Consider the following 22,262-nt stretch of genomic DNA (forward strand, 5'->3'; position numbering starts at 1 on the left):
GGGCACCTTCAGGCTCAGGCCTGGACATGGCCATTTAAGCAATGCCTCCAGGTCAACCAGCTAGACTTCTCTGACTCCAAAAGTGGATTCCCGGGCTGGCTGGGGATGAGATGGAGGAAGTGTGTGCTCCATGATTGCAATGTGATGGATTACCCACAATTCAGAGGCTTAAATGCTTGCTATTATATAGTTTCTAGGGGTCAGGTTTTACGAGCAGTTTACCTGGGAAAGTCTGGCTCAGGGTCCCGCTAGAGCTGGAGCTGAAGCCAGGCTGCAGCTCTGAGATGTGGGTAGCTCCGGTCTGAGTAGGATTCCTGGAAGGCTCCCTCACCTGACGGTGGCAGGAGGCCTCGGCTCCTCTGACAGAATGATGCCTGAGCATCCTTAAGGCACTCATTGTACTGGGACTTCCCCCAGAAAAGTGATTCAAGAGAGTCTTGACGAAGGCTCCGATGCCTCTTGGAACCCAGCCTTAGGAGTCATACCTTCTGCAATATCCTGTTGAGTTACACAGGCCAGACCTCTTCACTGTGGGAAGTGACTATTCAAAGGCTTGGGACTGTTGGCAGATGAAGACCACTGGAGTGTGACCGCCACAGGGTACCACAAGACCAATAGTTCCCAAGCTCATCTGTTATTAGTTGCTGCCATGTTCAAAGAGGTCCAGAGAATTCCCACAGATTGTGGAGCATGATCTGATTTCTTTTGCTCCATCTCTCACTGTCTCTTGGGTGGATTGACACATGGCGTTGGCAGCCCACTTTGCTTCCAGACCTCAACAGTCCCCACAGATTTTCTTGGTGACATGGCCACTCCATTACCACGTGGTCTGTGCTATGGGAAGATCCTGCAACTATTCTGCCTTAGGAAAAAAATGTGTCTCTTTAGACACATGGAGACTCTAGGTGGGTGATGGGACAGGATGGTGGCCAAGCTCTGTCAGAAAGCTTCCACTCAAGTTGGGGGTGCAGGTACTCGCCAGTTAATCCAGTCATGTGTTGTGTCAAATTCTCCCACGAGGAAAAAAAAAATCACAGGACATGGGTAATAGTGGGCTGGCCTATTCTCTGTGCAATGTTTGAATAGTTAAACGATTAGGCTGGGCACGAGCGTCACCACTGAGCTCCAGGTAAGTGTTCAGCAATCCAAAACAACAGTAGTTCCAGTAACACGGATGCTTATTTCTGTCTTGTATAAAAACACGGAACGATTAGGAGATAAGACCTGGGCTCTCTCTATCTTAATGCTTTGCTCTATTTCACAGTCCAAAATAGTGCCCTCCACATTCTAGGCAGCCAGCTGGATAAAGGGACGCAGAGGGCAAAGAGCATACAGCAACTGTTCTGAAAGCAACCTTCTCCCTACATTTCAATAACTACAGACACACTTAGCTGCAAGGCAAGCTGTGAGATGCAAGTTTCTACGTGCCCATCTAAAAGTTGGGAGCTTTCTCTCTGTGAAAAAAAAAAAAAATATATATATATATATATCAACACCAGCCAACCTAACTTCATTTATACTGCTGGGCATTTGGTGCCCTTGGTCATGAGATGTTTTGGGAAGTCTGGGATAAGGATAAGGATGGTCCCTGAGATAGCCAAGTAGCTAATCTCCTGACCACCTTCTGGAAAGGAAGACACGAGGTCAAATGCCAACACCACAGAACTTCTGTCTTGGGGTCATCTGCACCCAGGGGGTACTGAAGTCCCCTCAATTTTTTTCTGTTACTCTCAGGCTCCGGGATAGGCTGAAATTTTCTCCTTTCCCATAAGAGCATGGGGTGCTTCTTGGGTGACTGAATGACTGGAAGGGAAATGAGGGTTGTCAGGAGAAGAAACTGGTAGGAACATGGTTCATGCACTCCAGACCTTGGCTTTTGCTGCCCACTTCAGTCTTTTAGGAAATCAAGTTGCTGTTTCCATATGTTTTTACCTCAGGAAATTGCCCATCACAGGTCCTGCTTTTTGAACTTGGACCCCACTTTCCTTCTTGAGTTGTTGTTTTGAACCACCACAACTTTCAAGAAGGCAAAAGCAGCAGAACCCAGGGAAGGTCAGAGGTCAGATTTTCCCTACGTGGGTGTTCTAGTTGGCTTTTTCTTTGCCGTGTTAAAGCAACTTGGGGAGCAAAGGGTTTATTTGGCTCACACATCCGTATCACAGTCCTTCACTGAGGGAAGTCTGGGCAGGTACTCAAGGCAGGAACAATGAAGCAGAAACTGAAGCAGTGACCTGTGGAGAATGGCGCCCTGCTCACAATTCAGCAAGCTTTCTGATCCCAGGCCTACCTGTCTAGGAACGGTACTACCCATAGGGGCCTGGGCTTCCCTATATCAATCAGGAACCAAGAAAACATCACAGATATGCCAATGGCCAACGTGAGGGAGGCAAGTCTTCAACTGAGGTTCCCTCTTTTCCCTCTTCCCAGGTCTGTCAAGGTGGCAGCCAAGATCAGCCAATCAGAACAGGTTTGCAGTGCAGCTGCCTCCTCGTCCTGCCCAGCAAGCTGAGGGAGCTGTTCTCTGCACTTTCGTGTTTCTGAGAACTGAGGCTCAGGGTGCAACCAGCTTTGCCATTTCTAACAGGGTGAACCCAGGACAACCCTGCCCGGACCTCACTTCAGGTGGGTAGATACTCGACGAGTACTGGTTGGCACCAAATGGAAGATGGTAAAAACAGATAGCTAAGCCCAGCTGTCGCCGGTGGAGACGTTCTCACTAGATGCCAGGCTGTTCACTAAACCAGGGTCCCAACGGTCTCCTTTGATACCTAGGAAAAGCGGGGTTAGCAGATACGCAGATGGAGAAAGGAGGGGTGGAGGGTCCCAGGAGCCAGATGGTGGTTCCTAAGAGGCAAGGGATGGGTGGACTTTCTCAGTGCGGGGACTCCATCCCCTCCACCCCCCAGTTTTAACTTTCACCCAGGGCAAGCTCCAAGAAAGGAACCCAACTTGCAACATTCTCTCTGATCTTCACAACGCAGTGGCTTTGTTTTAGAAGCACAAAAGCCACTGTTGGGAGGTCCCACATAGGCTAGGAAAGAAGATCAGAGGCCAAACGGAACCAAAGCATGAATCCTAGGGATGTGGGTCTGGGTAGCATCCCGCTTCTGGGCCATCTCATCCAGCCGGCCCTCAGGTCCCTTTAACCGGGCAGCGGAAGGGGCGGCCGGGGGAGTCGGCGGCGCCCAATGGGCTGCGCGAAGCGTCACTTCCCGGCGGCGGGAGGCGAGTGGCGAGTGTCGGGCCGGCTGGCGGGGGCGGGGCGGCCGAGGAGGCGTTGGCAGCGGGCTCGGACCCACGCGGCGCTGCGGCCCGCCTGGCCTGCAAAGCTCCCACCGGCTCGGCGGCACGATGCCCTTTGACTTCAGGAGGTGAGTGAGACCCGGGGCCGAGACCCTCTCTGCAGCCGGCGACGACCCCGCGTCGCGTGCAAACGCGATCCTGGTGCACGGTGCACGCCTCTGCAGGCCCTGGGGGACTGCGGCCTTTCTCGGGGCTTGGAGCCCTACCCCCAGCCCCTCGTGTAATCCGGGCTAGCCCACGCACTCTCTTTCCACAGCGCAGGGTCCCCAGCTCGCCCCTGACACCTTGCATTCATTCCCCTCCCCCTATCTGGGAACCAGATTTCCTCCCAACTCCCAAATAAAAAGAACCATCATCCTCAGGCCTCCCTAGTGGACCCTCGCCCGGCTGACAGGTGGGGACAGGCTCCTGGCTTTGCCGGTGGGATCTCAGGGCTGCAGCCCCGTCCAGTCTGGCAGCAAGCAACTGAAGAAGCTTAGTTCTTCAGAGCCCAAGAATCCTTTGCCTATCAGATACAGAGGCCTGTCCCCTCTGTGCTCTGGGTATGGGGATAGTGGGAAAAGAGGAGGAGGAGGAGGAGGAGGCTACGATTCTGGGCCTCTGCAGAGGGGCCAGGCTTTCTGCAGGCGCTACAGTGGGTGCCTTTGTAGGGTCCTGTGCCTCCTGGAACACCATTATACAGGGCCAGACCTTCTGGAAGCCTGCCTGGGAAGGGCCTCTCCACCAGACATTTCCCTTGAGATAAGAAACTCCAAGATGCCCCGGGCTGGTGGGATGCTTTGGAGCGAAAGGATTAGAATCCTGGCGTGCCCCTCCACCCAGCTGCTTGTGTGTTCTGGATGTTCGAGACAAAGGCTCAGGGTGCAGCCCCCCACAGCACAGCTGGCTGACCCCGGCAGGTGTCTGGGCACCCTCAAAGTATCGGTTTCAACTCTTGCAAATTGGAACTAAAAATAAGGTCCCCACCTGGAAGGGCAGGGAGGATGAGGCACCCCTGGCCCAGTCTCCACAGCCTGGAACTCAGAAGTAGGGCATCCGTGAACGAGGGGCTCTGTCCGCTGAGCGTTGTCCACAGGCAGAATGTGGGTATTCCCCTGTCTGTCACAGTGGCCCCTCCTCTGGTGTGCAGAAAAGAGTAGAGTGACAGTGCCCAAAGCTTGCTGTCAACTTATGGCACATGGGCAACCTGGGGTCGAGGCCTAGACAGGACATGGGCCCCGGACCTCTTGACCAGCTGAAGTGGTTTTTTATTTTTTTTTAGCTCCTCCTGGACACTGGGACCATCTGGCAAACCAGCTTCCTGCTGGCTTAAGGCAGCCCTGGGTGGACACCAGGGCTTAGACTGAAGCGCACAGACACACGTCAGCTTTGAGCTGGGAGAGCTCCCTGACAAGAGTTCAGGGGCGTTCCCAATACCGCAGTGTGTCCAGGCAGAAAGAAGGGTAATGGGCACATCCAGGTTCCCCAGACCTCCCAGGGCTGACTGTAGAGGTCCCCAGCCCCCCTCTGTCCCCAGATAGATCTGCAAGTTCTAGAGATTTTGAGTTGGTTGAAGAAACCATTGCTCTCCTCACTTTATCTCCTCAGCTCTCTCTCTCTGCCTGAATGCTAGAAGGGCCGGTCTGGGTTCATGTTGGAAGTTTGGGGGATTGGTGAGGTGGAAAACAAAGGAAAGCAGCTAGAGCCAGCTAGCTCTTGCTTTAGCCTTGGCAGGGCCTGCTTGTCACCAGCCAGTTTAAAGGATTGATATTTAAAGAGCCCAGCCCAGCTCTGAGCTGCTACTGCCCTAGGTCTTTCTGGACGTGCTTCAGGTCCTGAGTGCCCAGGTGCCACTGGGTGCCCACCAATATGTGTTTAGTAAGTTCTTGCTTGCTTGGGCTTCCTGGAGCACAGCAAGAATGGATTCCATGCTGTGTGAGCTCCTCATGCAAAGGAAGCTGTGTGCCCGGTAAATGTGTCCTCTTTCAGATTTTGACACAACAGTGCTGCAGAACTCACTGAGAAGGAAGGTTCCACCATTCTACAGACCTTGCCCACTTTCAGGGCCACTCATCAGTTTGCTGAGGGCTGTACCCAGTGTTTAGCCATCTGTCACTTGTTCTGTCATTAGGGGATGGCTGGCATGTGGCACAGACCTTGTAGCTTTCCCAGAGGTGTATTTTGTGAGTGTCACATGACTGGGTTCCAGGAGTATCCACTATACAAGCAAACTGGACATCCACCCATCCCTTTGTCACTTAGAGAGTGAATCTTCCTTTGAAACCACGGGGAAGGAGACCCCTTTCTGGCAGAAGCACTTTGCGTGTGTACAGATAAAGCTAGAGGTGGAGTTTGGTCTGCTAGCCTTGAAGCCTTAGCTCTGCCACAAGGGGAATCTTGGAGGCCCACTACACTGTCAAGTCTTTTAAGAGTGGGGACCCCCGAGGGGCATGCAGTGATTGGAACACTCCCCTCATCCCTGCCGGTTCAAGACCAAGGGGAAAGCAACTTCTTAACTTGGGTGTTTTCCTGCCCATGGAATGGTGTGATCAGCACCCACACATGGGACCAGGTGGTGTGTGGGACACCCTGGGCCCTGCCTACTGCCGTTATGGTACCCTTTCATTGAAGCACCTGCACTCTCCTACCACTCCGTAAACTAGCAAATTTGTATGCATGATCTCTTCCCTTTCATCACTATCTGATCTCCTAAGGGCAATAATGTATTTCCAGTTTACACGTGGCTGTGTCTGCAGCACCTAGAATGGTGCCCGGCTAGAGGTGTCCCAAAACGCGCCTCTCCGGTTTGTCTTGTGTGATTGCATATGCCAGCTGCAGGTGGAGAATTCTGCAGCCTTCTTTTCTGCTGTCCTTGGTTCTCGGAAGGGGAGAGCAAGCAAGCTCTCTCCCACTGAGCTGCACCCCCAAGGCCTGCTCTCTTCATCCTTGAATTGGCCCTTTTTGAGTCTTAGGGGTTAAGGGAGGAGGTGGACCGCAACAAGGAGGGGCCCGGGCCTGAAGTGATTACTGTGTTTGCTCCTGCAAAGCAGTTTTACTGATACCGATCATTGAGCTTACGGAACTGGCTTTGTGACCTAGGTCCGTGGGTGTTGTCCTTAGTTCCGGCTGGCTAGTGGCACTTTGACAGCCCTCCTCCCCTGGAGCCCGAGCCTGTCTTTCAGGAAAGAGAGGCAATGGCCTGCTGTGATGGCCTGCTCTCCCACAGCCGCAGTCCCCAGATGAAACCCCATGATCTAACAGTGTTACTCCCTCCCCTGCTTGGTTGTGTGCTCATTTCAAGGAGGGATGGAAATGGATGCTGCTTCACTTAGGGGGGACACCTGTGGGGCAAGAAAGACGTCCTGCAGTGCGCAGTCCAGGTGTCAAGGATTCTGATTCCTGGGGCTCAGTACAAAATGCAAGTTCAGCTCTTTTGAGAAAGGTTAAAGTTTCAGTGTTGGACCTCTCTGAACAGGGAGCCTGTGTGACAGCACAGGTGGTTTGCCTGTGGTGCTGACCGCATTGTGACTTGGTTTGGCCTCTATAGCTGCTTACCCTGGCTTTCCAAAGGTTTCCCCTCAGGGTGCTCAGGTGGACCTTGCAAAGGTTTCTTTGTGTTTTGTTTTGTTTTCCTGTCTTGTTTGCAGTGCTGGGGATGGAACCTCAGGCCTTGTGCTTGCTATGTCTGTGGTCTACCACCAAGCCACACAACCCAGCATGGCCCTCTACAAGTGGGCTTGACTTTTTCCACACCCCAATTTCGGTCTCCAAATGAGTGATGCTGATCTGAGAATCAAGTGTGTTTTCCTCAGTGTCTGACATGGCTTCCCCAGTGGGCCCTGCAGAAAACTGAATTTCTTTACTCCCTCTGGTAGGCTGAGGACAGAGTTAACTATCAACTGGGGAAGCAACAAGAATGCCTCCATTTCTACCTCCACATTCCAGGAAGAACCAGAGACTCAATGGGAACGCATACTTCACAGCACGTTTATGAAAATATAACAGAAGTTCAGACTAGAGGGAGAAGGACATGCAAAAGCCAGGGGTTTGGGTGTAGTGAGCTTGTACTAGTGTATAAGACCGTTGGAGTCTCACAGGTATGACTCATTGTACAACCCGCCCCTATACACACATAACGCAAGGCAGGCCCTGAGGACGTTCCCAGTCATCCCAGCGCTGAGCCGGCAAGGTCACGAACAAGGCCATTGCAGGAGCTGGCACAGCACCATTCACTTCTAGTGCTCCTCTACCCTCTGGGCTAGAAGCGTTTTTCTTTCCTGGTCCCTAAATTCAGAGAGAAGCAAAACCTCCTCCAAGCACGCATCTCCTTTATCCTCACTAATCCTGACCCAGCGGCGCGCAAACCATCAAACCGTCCTGTATACACTCTCATTCCTCCCTTCTCCGTTTCCTCTCTCCGTTCCTCTAACAGCCGATTCTAGAACCTTCTGTCATTAATTTTTGCTGAGGGCCCTGTGCTGCTGACCCTTGGAAGTTTTGGAGCCAGCAGCTATGTCCGTGTGCTTGCCTGAAAGGTCTGTCCTCTCCGGCCGTTTGGATCCCTGACTCTGGTGAGGAAGGTGCTCTGCCCGAAGCTTGCCCTCTAGGTCAGCGAGCCAGGACCTGGATGTTGCTTGAAATAAGAACAGAGCCAGCCATGGGTCTGTGCTGAAGCCTTCCAGGGACTGATGCTGACCCCGAGCTGAGGAGGCTTGTTCTAAGTTGGAAGAGCCATGGGCAAGTGGGCTAGAGCCCTCAGGAAAGCGGGGGATCGGTGGAGCCCTGGTAGGCAACCCTGGAGAGCAGAGTTCTGGCCCTCCTGTGTGACCTTACGTAGTCTGTTTTTCTACTTCTGCGGTGGCCAGTAAAGACAGTCTTAGAGTCTCTCTCTCTCTCACACGCTCTCTGTCTGTCTGTGTGCTGGACATTAAATGCAGGGCTAGGCTGGTGTTCCTCCACTGAGCTATACTGCCACCCTTTTTATTCTGAGATAGGGCCTGCTAAGTTGCCCAGACTGGCCTGGAATTTGAGATCCTTCTGCCTCAGCTTCCCAGGTAATGGGTTTGCCGGGGTGTACCACCTGCCCTTCCTGTTAATATCTTTGCCCTGCAGAGTGAAATTCTGAAGTCCATCAGCATCTCGGCGAGCTTGGGAGCTCACGGGTCTCCGTGCCCAGCTTGGCTGAGCCTGTGCGTTGGCAACCCTTGGTGGTTAGAGCCATGCCAGGTTCTACAGAGCTCTCCTCTGCATGCCACTGACGAGCCCACGGCTCTGGCAGCCCGTGCTCTCCCCCGACCGCTGCTCTAAAGGGTCCTGGTTCAGCCTGGTTTGTGTCAGATGTGTAGCCTAAGGAGCCTTGTTGTTTGTGCTTGGCACCGTTTCTCAGAACACAATTTGGGCAGCACGGCCCTAATTGATCCGGGGAGGGAGGGCTAATTAGTCTAATCACCTGTTGTCAACTTGCGCTTGTAGGTCTATTAACCTAATTACATTGGTTGTATGTGTGGGAAAAGTAGAGGATAGGCACCCCTCCAGCACGCCCTTGTGTTTGTTCTGGAAATTCATGGCCCATGGGAAAAGCTGGAGGAAGCAGAGTCAAGAAAGAAGCGCTACAAAGGCCACTCCGTCCGCAGAGCCTGTGGTGGCGGTTATCTTGTTTCACGGCTGTGGAGATCGACCACCAGAAATTCCGGGTCTCAAAGTGGGTGTTTCGAAGAGCGCCTGGGACCAGGCACATCCCGATGGCAGTGTCTCCCCGTCCAGGAATGCCAGCCACCCTCATTAACCTGCCTGAAGCACAGCTGGACTGGAGGCAAGCAGTGTTCTCTTCATCCAAATAGTGGGAACCCTGCCCACTGCCCCTGGCAGTGAACTTACAGACCTTATGTGTACGCGTGCATTTTTGTGTGTATATTTGGAAGCTACATAACCCAATTTTAAAGATGCACAAAGGACCTTGATAGATAGCTCTCAGAGAACAGATGAGTGGTCAGCGTCCCAGCAGCCCCTGCAGCCTCCCTTCTTGCTCCCATTGGAGGCCGGGTCTTTAATGTCGATGCTTTGAAAGCACTGAGCCTGCTCAGGCACATCACTGGACACCTTGACAGTCCTTTGAGACAGATGATTGTTTTTGCTTTGCTTAATTATTTTACCACACAATAAAATTGACTGTTTTTGGTGTACTTAACAATGAAGTTTAAGACACGCTTAGGAAGTCACGACCGCCAAGGACCCCAGCGAACTCTTCAACGCTGTCACTTCATCGTCAGGTGGTGTTAGTTTGAGTGTGGAAATGCAGGGTGATCTGTCCCCTGGGAGACTTGCCTGCACAGTACAGTGTCGTGAGCTGCAGACCATGGCTGCAGCGACAGGTCTACAGAAGACAGTAATCTCAGTGTAACTGAAACCCTGTCCGTTGATCCGCTCCCTCCGTCGCTTGCCTAGTCAGTGGCAGCCGCCACTCTGCTTCTCCGAGCTTGCCCATTTTTGAGAGTTTTACGGAGGAGTCATACTGTACTTGTCCTGCAGCTGAGGTACATCAGCTGACATTATTAAGTCCTACACGTGGCCTCCTTTTTTATTGCTGTGTAGTATTCTGCTGTGTACTCACGCCATCTTTTTATCTGCTCCTGAAATAGGCATTGGGGTTGTTCCCACAGCTTGGCTGTTGTGTTTAATCCTCAGTGAACAGGGGTGTGCAGACATCTCTTCATGACATTCTGGCTTAAGTTTGTGGGGAGTGCTAAATGCCAAGTTATGGGGTTTCTGGTTCAGGTGGTAGTTTTTAATTCCCATAATGGTTATATCATTGTTTGTTTTTTGTTTTTGGTGTTTTGGTTTTTTTGAGACAGGGTTTCTCTGTGTAGCCTTGGCTGTCTTGGACTCACTTTGTAGGCTAGGCTGGCCTCGAACTCATGGAGATCTGCCTGCCTCTGCCTCCCAGAGTGCTGGGATTACAAGTGTGTACCAATGTTCCCGGCTTTTTAAAATTATTTTTATTTTTTTTAAGTCCTAGCAAACTGTCCCCACACCCTCACCAGCCCTGAGTGCCTTTGTTTTTGGATAATGTCATTCAAGGAGACGTGAGGTGAGGCTCCAGGTGGCATTTCCCTGGCAGTTAGTCACATGGAATACCTTTTCATAATCACAAGCCACTTGTTTGCCTTGCACCTTCTACTCACCTTTTAATTGGGTCAGCATGTGCTTTTGCCGTTGAGTTGAAGGACTTCCTGTATGCTTTGGATATTACTTCCTTGTTAGATCCAAGGTTGGAGAATATTTTCTCCCATTGCCTAGGTTCTTTTTTCTTTCCAATAACTGTTCCTGTAGGCACTAATTTTTTAAACTATTTTATTTGGGGTTCCTTAATGCCTCCGCCTCCCTTCCACCAATCCCCCAACCCTAGGTAGGAGAGAAAGAAGGTTAGTGGAGAGAAGGTTAGTGGGGCATAAACCTCTTTAGACTTAGTCCTGATGATTAGGGTCATTGGGATCTTTTGGGGCATAAACCAATCTCATAGTCAGGATGACCAGCAGCCCAGGGAACCAGCAAAAGCAGCAAGCAGGCTTTCTTTGAAGCATTATCTTTCTTTGAAGCCTTATCCTCTGTCTCCTCCAAGCTGCCAGCGCTCTCTCTAGGCCCTCATATTTATACTCTTCCACAGTCCTCAGAATTCCACTAACTCCAGCTGGCAAAGATCACGGCCTCTTCATGCTGCACGAGGCTGTTACCAGCTGGCAAAGACCATGCCCCACACACGGCAATTATCAGTTGTGGACAAACTAAAATCCCACCCTTGGGATTTAAAAAAACAAAACAAAACACCAAACCATGTTTACATAACATAACTGAGTTTTTAAAGAAACCAAAAGTTCCATTACAGTTTTCTCTGCTGATTCATTTTAGAATAGGAAGTCAGGGCCCAGAGCTGGGAAGTAACTGGCCAGGCACATGGCTGCTGAGTCCTGGGCAAGACTAGAAGTCCAGAGCCCAGCATCTCGCTGCAAGCAAGTCCTGCTTTTTCCAGACACCTTGAGCTTGTTTGTTTTTATGAATCTTGAGGTCTTGTCTCCCCTCACATTCACGCCAGAAGCAGCTAGTGCTGAGGAGTTAGCCAAAACGTCCCCAGAGAGCTTTTGGAGCCCTGGTGTTGCTCTGATGTTTCTCTGGAGTCCATTCACGGTGTATGGTGTCTGCAGATCTTCCAGGAATGTGACACATAGTCTGGGCCAGGATGCTTTTCTCCATTGAAAATCTCTAGAGGATGACGGAGCACTGGCTGCCCTGAGCTGCCCCAGGATCAACCCTTTCGGTGTGGTGGACCTCTCATGATTGCTGTCTCCTTTCTCACCATTCACTAGCTGGGGGACCGAGGACAAGCTACAGGCCTTAGTTTTCCTCATGTGTAGCTTAGGGTGCTCCTTTGTTGCAGGGATTTTGCGAGACCTGGGCCCAGCAACTACTTTTAACCCCTGTATTCTTGCTGGGATTGGTGGATCACAGTGGTGAGGCACATGCTGCATGTCCATGGGAAACAGGGGTTGTGGTTCTGCAAGGCCCGAGATACGCACTTGGGAGCAGATTGGACCTGGGCTCCCCTTTGCAGCCACCATAGGTGACATCAGTGTGCTCACCTGAGAGGAATCCGAGAGCTGGGTGTGGCTAGCTGGAGAGTGGTGCCCGTGTGGAAAGGTGGCTTCAGTGTGTCTCTGTGTGCCCCGGATTCCCTCATCCTTTAAGAGGTGACAGAAATCTTAAAATCATGTGCAAATGATCCGCCATGGACTCCAGTTTTGTTTTTGTTAACCATCAAGGGTAAGCCAAACAAGTCTCTGGCTGGCAGCGCAGTCCTTTGTCACACACACATATATACACTATCTGGACAGTGGGACCAGCATGTGCTCACTGGATGGACAGGACTTTGAGCAGAGCCCTCTGGGATTCTTGGCCTGTGGCCAGAGTGACATGTCAGGCAGGCCTGGTTGAGGCTGGGACCGGCTGTGTGAGCTTCCTCTGAGCAGCACTGGAGGTCATAGCCAAGGCTAGCCAGCTCTCTCCTGAGGGGCATATACTTCCTCCACTGTGTATACCGTCAGTGCCTGGCTGTCACCCCCAGGCTTCCCTGGGTCCGTGTTGCCCAGGCACCAAGTGTGCCTAGTAGGCTGCTTGCATCTAGGGCTAGGCCAGAGGCATGCCATGGGTCTTCTCGGCTCATGGTTGAGGAGGAACTTCGTCTCCACTTGCTTGGGAAAGGACCACACTTGGCTAAGCTACCGCAGCGGCAGGTGACGCAGCTGAGATTACGTGCATGTTGGTAAGGGCTGGCTTTCTCAGCAGCAGCATATTCTGGAGGGGATGTTATCGCTTTGTTTTCTTGGGGTCATCCCAACAGAAACCCCTGTGTGGGTTGTTATCTGCTTAGTTGTGTTTATGGCTTGTTGCCATGGAGCCTGGGGGTGAGGGGGTGGGGCAGTGGTAGGCCAATGGGGAAGCCTGAGTGACTCTCTTGTCACTGTGAGCATCTTTGGGTAGGAAGTTACCATTGAGCTGTGCTAAGGAGCTGCAGAGAAGGGTGCAGGTCTTCCTGTGTGGACTTGCAGAGGCTGGAGCAGCCAGGTGTCGGGGTGGTGGTGGTAAAGGGGGGTCACCAGTCCCTAGGGCCTGCCTTGTGCCTTGTGCCTCATGTTCTGGAAGCTGGGGAGCAGACCAGCCCCTGTCCCTTGCTGCATGGGCTTGATTTAAGTCCTGATATTTTAGTTCTCATTTTTAAAAAAAAAATGATTTGAACTTTCAGTTCTGAAGTGACTTTGGGTTTTCGAGAAGTTTTAGATAAGGCAGAGCTAGCTGCCCGCTGTCCCCGCAATGGACGCTGCCCACTGCCACATGGCGTCATCCCGCCTCAGGAAGTGACGCTGGCGTGGGGCCAGTGTCCCTTAGTGCTCAGTCTCCCATGCAGGCACCCACGTGCCTTCATGCTGCAACTCCAGGCCCCGCTGGCAGGGGGCCATTGCCCAGGCCTTGGCCCTCATGACTGCAGCTGTCTTAAGACCTCTCCAGGGGCCATGCAGCATGTCCTCCTCCTGAGCCCATCTGACCTCTCTCGCCTGGAGACTGGATTGTGGGGCTGGGGAAGCAACCAGAGTGGGCAGGCCATTCTGGGTCACCCTCTCAGGAACTGCAGAACACGCATCCCGCTGTTCCACGCCTGCCTGGCTCCCTCCCGCGCTGCTAACAGACACCGGTGCTTAGAGTGCCTCGTGCGGGTCCCATGGCAGCGGCCCCACAACAGTGGGCAGCTGTCTCCCTTCCCAGCACATATGACGGCACAGGTGAGGGGGCCTGTGAGGCGCAGGCTCAGTCAGGACCTCGCTTCCTTCCATCAACAAGCCAGCAGGGTGGGAGGCACCAGCAGGGTTCAAAGCGGGAAGGAGCCAGTAGCAAGGGGTGTAGGAGCCAAGTTGTGAGAAACCTGGGAAGCCAGGAGTGGTGTCTTGGGGCTTGTGATCTTAGCCCTTGGAAGGCTGAGTCAGGGGGATTGCCCCAAGTATGAGGTCAGCATGGGCTATAGAGTAAGACCCTGTCTCAAAACAAAACAGCCTGAACTCGGGTCTTTCACGCTGCCAGGTGTCTTAAGGGGCATGAGATTTCCGCTCTTACAAGTTCCACCACCTTGCAGCATCACCGTGTGGGGTCCCAGCTTGCTTCGCATGACTTTGAAAGCAAATTACCTCCATCATATCCAGCTCATAGCCACGAAAGAGAACTAGTGTGGCCTCGTGAAGCAGAGCGCACGCCGCGCTATTGTTAAATACAGACCTGGTGTGTTCACCTGATCTTCCCCAGGTGCCGACCGAATGATCTGCTTTGTTTTTTTTGACCCGCATCTTCCCACCCCCCCCAAGACTCTATAACTGCCATCCTCTATCTATATTAGGTTCTCCTCTCCTTCCCCAGCCCACATTTTGCTTTATTTCGCTTCTTATGTCTTCCATCCAGGTCCATTCTGGCACAAGGTGGGCTCTCCTCTTTTTAAGGCTGAATAATATTCCATTTTGTCTAGGTGCTACGTTTTCTGTGTCCCTCCATCTGGTAGTGGCTGCTCCGAGTTCCGACTACAGTGACCCGCAGTGGGGGAGTAGCTCTTTGGAATTTCATCTTTCGGGGGTATGCACCGAGGATAGAGATTGCTGGGTCTATGGTTGTTCTGTTTTTGATCCCCTGTTTTTCCTAATGGCTGCACCATTCTACAGTCCCCTCAGCCCTTGAGTGCAAGCATTGTCCACACTCTTCCCCCAATACCTGTTACCTTTTGGATTCAGTGGCAATCCTAACGGCTGTGAGGTGGTATCACGGAGTATTTTGGGTTGCGTCTTCTTGACAGTTCATTGATGCCAAACACATCATCATTGTATGCTTGGCCCTCTTGCTCAGTTTTGAAACTGTGTCTCAAATGTCCACCCACCTGCCTGCTTGCTTTGCCTCTTAATTCTTGGGTGTTAACTCTTTAATTAGATACATAGCTTCCAAATTGTTCTCCCTGTCTATCAGCTACCTTTTCATTTTTGTTCTTTCCGTTGCTGCGTACATGCTTTTAGTTTGCTGTAGTTTTATTCATGAATTTATTATTTATGGATTATTTATTATTATTTTATTATTTGTTACATTTGTAGCCCAAGCTACTGGTGTGTTATTCAGTAAGTTGTATTTCACCAAGCGGTGGTGGCACACGCCTTTAGTCACAGCACTGGGGGTGGTGGGGGGTCAGAGGCAGGCGGATTCCTATGAGTTCAAGACCAGCATGGTTTACAAAGAGAGTTCCAGAACAGCCATGGCTATCGGCCAGTGATTTCTTCCAGGAGTTTTGTGGCTTCTGGTGTTCCATTTAGGTCTTATAATTTGTTTTTCTTTAATCTACATGAGATGGTTTTTACATGTGGAATTTGACAGTAATACGATCTTAGTCTTTCACATATAAAAGCGCAGGTTTCCCGGTACCGTTTGGTGAGGAGGCCATCTTCACCTGTTGTGTCCTCTTGATACCCTGTCAAGGTGAGTTTGACCATGTGTGATTTCTCTTCTGCCCCCAGGCCTGTGTGTTGGTTTTTCTGTTAGTAGCATACTGATTTCATTACTATGGCTTTGCGGTATAAGTTTTTATAAGAGTGTGATGTCTTCATCTGTGTCCTCGCTGTTTGGGGTACTTTGTGGCTTCGTGCGAGTCTTAGACTTTCTTCTGATATCTGTACAATCTCAGGTTTGTGTTACGACCTCATGCCATCTGTGGTTAGAGGCGGTTTTACTGTCAGAAGCAAACGCCTTTCATTTTATTTTTCTTGCCCGATGCGTCTGCTGGGCCTGACTGGAGACAGAGCAGCACCCGCCGGGCCTTCCGCCGGATCTTAAGGGAAAGCTGTTAGGACACTTAGCTTGTATTAGCTGTGGGGTTTTCATAGATGACTCTCACAGTGAAGACTTTCCCTCTGCACACCTGGATTCTGCGAGTGCGTTCAAGGGCAACAGCTTGTTCTGCATCAGGATCGTGCGGTTCACCTCTGCTGGCGTGGTGCCTCACCTCAGCTGCCGCGGCAGACCAGCCTCGATGGCCAGGGGCGAAGCCCTGCCTTGTGACCCATCTTGCCTCCATGGAGTCATGTTCGGCTGGCAGACACTGTTTTGAGGATGTTTATGTCGCCTGCATCATCACACACACCGGCCTGTTAGTTTCCTGTGGTCCTGTGGCTTAGGTGTCAGAGTGACATCAGCTTTTAGAAGGTGTTTGCTGGGAAGGTCCCCTCCCAGCCTTCCTATTTGGAGGAGCTGAAGTTTGGATCAGTTCTTTTTGCAGAGGCCTGAGACTTCAGCTGTGGGCTTTGTCTTTATTGGGAGGCTCATTTATTGTTGTCGCTGTTATTATTATTTTGGTTTTTCGAGACAGGGTTTCTCTGTGTAGTCTTGGCTGTCCCAGACTTGCTTTGTAGACCAGGTTGGCCTCAAACTCACAGCAGTCCACCTGCCCCTGCCTCCCTGAGTGGTGGGATTAAAGGCATGTGCCATCGTGCCTGGCTATTTACTTATTATTTATTTATTTTTAATTCTGATTCAGTGTCTTTTTTTCCTGGATTCTTACTGGTCCTTACTGTGGACAGGGCAGTGGGTGTGTCTGAGCTTATTCCTGAGGATTAGGCTTGAAGAAGGAGAGCATCTCCCCACCTCTGCTGCCAGCTTCAAGTACCTTTTCCTCCATGAAGCACTCCCCTTCCTCCCATATCCAGTGCCCCTCCCCCACCTGTACAGCCCTGACCACAGTGGCCCTCCCATCTCCTCAGCTCTGTCATGAGCCTCATAGGCCTTGCCACTTTCTCACTAGTGGGGGTCCAAGGCCCGGGCAGTGGCAGGCTTGGGCTGTCCATAGCAGGACCTGTCCTAGAGCCCTTGCTCAATTGGGTGGTGGCCCCCAGCTGATGTCCTGAGCAGAGGCTTGGGGACATCACAGGGCCAGGCACCCACTTCAGGTCACAGTGTCTCTGTACCTCTCGGCCTCAGTGACCTCACTAAAAGACAGGACTAATGATACCTCATACCTGCTCCCAGTCCCATTTGTCCGAGCTTAGGAGGGTCGAGTGGGCACTCTGTTAGCATGGCGCCTGGCTCCCTCAGGTGGGTGCTCGTAGCCTGCTCGTTGAGGAGGAGACGGCCGACAGAGCAGGCTGTTGGAGAGGATGGGCGAAGGGCGGACCCTCAGAGACGGCTGCCTTTGCATTCGCCCGGGAGCTTCTGGAAAGGACCGAAGATGCTCGGTGTCTTCATGCCATGCAGGCTTGTCTCTCCCTCATGTAAAGTCCCGGCAGAGTGGGTGCTCCGATTCCCGGATACTCAGAGGCCAGGTCCCCTCATTCAGGGTATGAGGGAAGCAGCCTGCAGGGTAGGCTAGGGTGTGCCACTGTCGCTTGTGTGGAGCAGGCAGGGAAGTGTGGTCTGGCCATGTGCCCTAGAAGACGCTGCTGTCGTCTCTGCCACCATGACCCAGTCTGTACTGACTGCCTCTCCATCGTCTGCCATCTTCGTCATTTCCTGGACAGGTGTGTTACTTGTAATGTTTCTCTTTTTTTCTTTTTTCTTTTCTTCTTCCAAGACAGGCTTTCTCTGTGTAGCCCTGGCTGGCCTGGAGCTATAATGTTGAAGTCGATAAGTGCTTAAAATTAATGCTTTCATTGATGAAAGGTGACTTACTACGTCATAAAAGCAGGGAAGCAGAATCATCTCCGTAGGTGTAAGCCCAGCTGCGGCAGCGTTCAGGTGCCCACCGAATCTGGTCTGTTTAAGAGGATCTAGTGGTCCAGTGGTCCTTCTTAGCCACTAGATCCATTCCAAGATGTTCCAGGGCACACCTGAGCTGGCATAGGACCAAACCACACACGTCCTGCTTTCCTAAACATAACACGTCTCCAATAGCTTAATTCATAAATTAGAGCCGAGAACTGTGGCTAAGAATAGAGCAGTGATAACTGTGCACTGAACTGGAAGGTTGTGCTTTGAGGACTTTGCTCGGTAAAACTAGGTTACTTGAGCACGGGCCTTGTGAATCCTCCATGGGTCTGATAACTCAGGTACTACCGCTGTGCTTGGCTCACTGGGCAGGATCTAGGCTCCTCCTCTGCTCCCAATACCCCTCCTCTGGGGTCTGTCTGTCCACCCCCAGTTAAAACATCACCATCCCACTACTGGCTCTGCCAGAACCTTTGGGATTTTCACTCAGGGCAGAAGTGAGAGGGGTTCGGGTATGCCTGTTGCCTTCCCTCCCTTTGTCCCTCAGTGCTTCATTGGGGCGTCTGAGGGGCTAGGACAGCCACTGTCCCCCTGGCTAGCAGCCAGTCTAGCTGCCAGGAACATGGGTAGAGCCACAGTATGTGTGGGTGTTCTCCACGCAAGTCCTGAAAAAGGAAGGAGCAGGTGGTGATAAGAGAGAGCTAACAATGACGTGGCTAAGCTAGGCCTCTTCCTCAGAAGAGCTCTGGCAGGCAGCCTCCGTGCGCGCCTTTGGGCTGCCTGCTGCCCCTTTCCTGCTCGTCACCTTGCCAGGCTCCGCAGGTTGCCTCGCTGTAACTTGGTGCAGAGCAATGGTCTGATTTTGTGTCCTGTTAACACCGGCCTGCCGAGATGGGGAGCACAACCTGAGGACACAGCCATGTCCACACACTCACATAAGGGCTGGCGCTGGGCCGGGCCTGAGGTGGGCTGTACCAGCCAGTCCTTTGTTTTGGAGCGTGGGAGCCAAGTTCCTGGAAGCATATAGTTCTTGTCCAGATTCATCAGCAAGCCAGTGGTGGCAGCTGGCCCTGGCCTTCTACACCTGCAAAACTGGGTCGCACTGGAGGCCAGGTGCTTTGTCACAGATGCACTAACCCTTAGTCAGGGAGGGTGTGAGAAGGCTTGCCACTATCCTTGCCCTGAGCCCCTCACTGTGAGGCCACAGTTTACGTCAGTCACCTCTGCCTGCTCCCTCACTGCCCTAGCATGACTAATTGTCCACCCAGGACTCTGTGATGAGACAGCCAGGCAGAAACCTTGGAGAAAGTAGGGTGGCACAGAGTGGAGGGTGGTGAGGACCTAGGACTTTAGTGGGCCTGGGCCCTGTCACTGCTTCTCACTGTACCCTCTGAGCCTGTTCACTGAACTGCAGGAAGGATTGCTTGTGGGGTACAGAGCTGCCAGAGCCCCAGGCTCCTGTTGCTCCTAATTCAAAGCCAGGACGGTTGTCTTCTTAGGAAGCTTTCAGACAGGCTTGATCTTCTCTGTCAGCCCCCCCCCCCCCCCAGCTTATCAATAAAGGAAATTGGCATAAATGCAAGCATGTGGGAATATTTCACATCTAAGTTTTGATTCCTCACACTTGTGGGAAAGTGAACCTTGCTGGTCACTGCCTACATGGCAGCCCCCAGCCGAGGCTGCAGTGGGGCCTGATCTTCCAGCTCCCACATGCTCTGAATCTCCCCCACCCGACAGAGACACACACACAAGTGCACACAGAGATTCACACACTCACACAATACTCACTCCATTGCTTCCCAGTGGCCTGGTTTATAGGGATGACAGGAGGACATAGACAAAGGCAGAGGTGAGGCTGGACAAAGCTCTAGCCACTCTGAAAGCGGGGAGGCCCAGGACTGAGAGAGCAGGGCCTGTTGTCAACGCAGGGGCCTCAGTTGCTGCACAGGTGTCTCCAGAATATCAGAACCGTCTCTGACTGAAACTGAATTCGTGGCGTTGTCAGGAGCCTGGATGTCTTAGGCAGGCTGAGTAAAATGTTTTGCTCTGTGACCCATGGCAAGGTGCTATAGTTCCTGTGCCCTCCTTTTCTCATTTGCCAAGTGTTAATGTGTGATGTCGGAGTAAGGGCTCTTGAGTGTCAACAACTACTGTGAATCTACCTCCAAACAGAAGACTGGCCCGATACCTGCTCTGCTTCAGTGTTAAGAACGGAGTCCAGGTCCTCAGGCATGCTGGGAAAGCGCTCTTCCATTGAGCCATAACCCCAGCTGGAGACCCAAAGGGTGCTCCCGAAGGTGAGAGTATCTGAAACTCCAAGCAGAGCCTAGTGTGACCAGGTGCGCCTCCTAGTAGCTGACTCAGTGAAGAGGAGTGGCTGAGACACCTCGTTATTGTCTCCATTTGATGGCTGGAGATGTGGGTGTGGCGTGTGAGGGTTGTGTTCTCTCCTTGGAGCTCTGTGCTTAGAAATTCAGCAGTGGGAAAGAGGCAGAACCAGGGAGCGAAGCAAGATGGCTTCTGATTTTCCGAACATAGGTATGCTCCGCCCCGGTGTCCTTAGGCAGAAATCGGCCCTGCAGGACCTGGGTTTCGTCAGCTGTTATTAAATCAAAGAGGTGACGTAGCGTCTAGCATGGACCACCTCCTTAGAAGGGATAGCAGGGACTGGGCTGGAGGTGTGTATCGCTCTATGGAGGAGCCAGTGGCTTTGGGGAAGAGAGTTCGGACTAGTCATTAAGTCCTCAGGGCGCCCCAGAATCGGGGACCACTCTGTCTTGATCATCATTAGGTCCATGGGGGTCTAGGGAAGTGCTGGGGTCACGGAAGATGTGGAAGAATGTGGCAGAGTTGTGGAGTGAGTATGCAAGCCCTGTCTTGGCCTTGCTGAGGATGGAAGACTTGGGAGTCACCCAACCTTGCATCCAGCCATGACCAACAGTCCAGCATAGGGGTCTGGGTCACTATAACCGGTTTCCCCAGTTATTTCTGTGACTGGACCTTTGTACAGGCTTCTGTATGATGCTCTGGACTTCTAAGTCACAGGATTCAGCTGTCCTTTTGGAATTTTCCCTACCACCCTGTGATAAGGGCCTAGAGAAGAGATGGATATGGTTCAATCTGAGGGATGGGACCTTACAGGGAGCCACCAAATGTCCTAAAAGCGCCTATGTGTACATATGTGTATACAGACTCATAGGAGTATGCACACATGTGAGGCTGTGTACTTGCGCCCATCTATGGTACAGTGGTCTCACTGTTGAGGCTTCCCAGCCTGGGTCCTGCACCTCATGTCCCCTTTCACCAGGTGTGCCTAGATAATTGCACAGAAACCATGCGACATGCAATGTGTCACAGGGCCAGCTGTCATGGTAACCTGATTGGCCTCAGGGTCTCCTCTTGCCTGAGGGAAAAGCATGCAGAGGAGTCCTGGCCTCAGCCTCCCTGCTGTGTGGGCTGGCTTTTGATGTCCCCCTGAACAACAGAGCCCCAGGGGTCAGAGAAGCGCCAGAGGCATCTGCCTCCAGGTGTTTCACAGAGTCAGGTCAGCCAGCCTGGACTAAAGAGTAAGACTCTCTCAAAAGAGCCAAAACCAGCTGGACATGATGGGGAAGGCCCATAATCACAGTAGTTGGGAAGGTCAGGAGTTCAAGGTTAACCTAGGTTACACAGCAGGTTCCAGGCCAGCCTGGACTCCATGAGACACCAACTCAACAGCAACAACTCCTATCCCCCAGGTAACAGCACCCCCATGGGTCTCGCCACACATGGAGGTGTGCAATGGCATTCTACTAGGCATCTGGGTTTTCACATCCAGTGAGAGCAGCAAACTCCGGATCCCCGAGGCCCAGCCATCCGGGCCTTGCCATCTGCTCAGCTGGGGCTTCTTTCTTCACTGCTCTGACTTCCTTGAACTTTCTGACTTGGAAGGGGAGGGAGGCCTGGCTTCTGCCTCTCGGGGGCACTGAAAATTCCATACCGGGGCTCATGTGTATCTGGTGTGTTTCAGCTGTTGATTGTTGCTATGGGACAACATGTGACTTGCCCGAAACGTGATTTAAGAAGCAGTAACCACCGAAGCCCAGGATCATGACTTCAAGTTTCCCCACCTCCTTTAAATAATTAACTGCACATGGGATCTGCATGTATGCGGCTGGGGTCAGACTTGCTCAGCATTCCACCCCACAGAAAAGAAAACCTCTGAGGCGTCGCTTGACCAGGGGACTCTCATGGGGCATTCCCGAAACGGATTAGGCCACGAGGGTGCTGACGGCCCTTAGTGGGGCAGGCATGGTGCGAGTGTTATCCATCATTGCTTCCCTTCCCCCTCCCTGAAAGCGCTGTTTCATAGCTTCTTAGGACACAGCATGAGAGGGAACAGAGGACAGTAGGGGTAGGAGAGGAGCATGTCCTCCTGCCTCTGTGACTGCCATGGTTCCAGGGTGGCTGCATTTTCCATGCATCTCCATCCCAATTCCCACGCCTCTGCACAGGTGGCCTGGCTGGGCCGAAAGTACAATGCTGCCTCCATCCGAGCCAATCCTCTAGAGCCTGTTTGTTCTCTCATGCAGTTGCAACTGCCTACTGAGTGCTACGTGCTACCAATCGATTGGGCAGAGGACGGGATGTCAGGCTGACCTCTGTGGACACGGTACCCACCCTTGTGAGGCCTGCGTTCCAACTTCTTAACCAAAGGTTTTCTAGCAAGAACGCCC

At 52.2% G+C, this 22,262-nt stretch overlaps 1 protein-coding gene across 1 annotated transcript in view; it reads left to right on the top strand.

Moving 5' to 3' along the window:
• The first annotated feature begins 3,066 nt into the window (after window positions 1–3,066).
• Ergic1 (endoplasmic reticulum-golgi intermediate compartment 1) overlaps window positions 3,067–22,262 on the top strand; it is a 96,012-nt gene continuing 76,816 nt past the window's right edge. Inside the window, exon 1 of the mRNA XM_021635611.2 lies at window positions 3,067–3,371. Coding sequence (XP_021491286.2) covers window positions 3,082–3,371 — 290 coding nt within the window. The 5' untranslated portion in view covers window positions 3,067–3,081. The remainder of the gene's footprint in view (window positions 3,372–22,262) is intronic.

This window comes from Meriones unguiculatus, chromosome 11, assembly GCF_030254825.1.
Source record: "Meriones unguiculatus strain TT.TT164.6M chromosome 11, Bangor_MerUng_6.1, whole genome shotgun sequence".
In the NCBI taxonomy this organism is placed as follows: Eukaryota; Metazoa; Chordata; class Mammalia; order Rodentia; family Muridae; genus Meriones; species Meriones unguiculatus.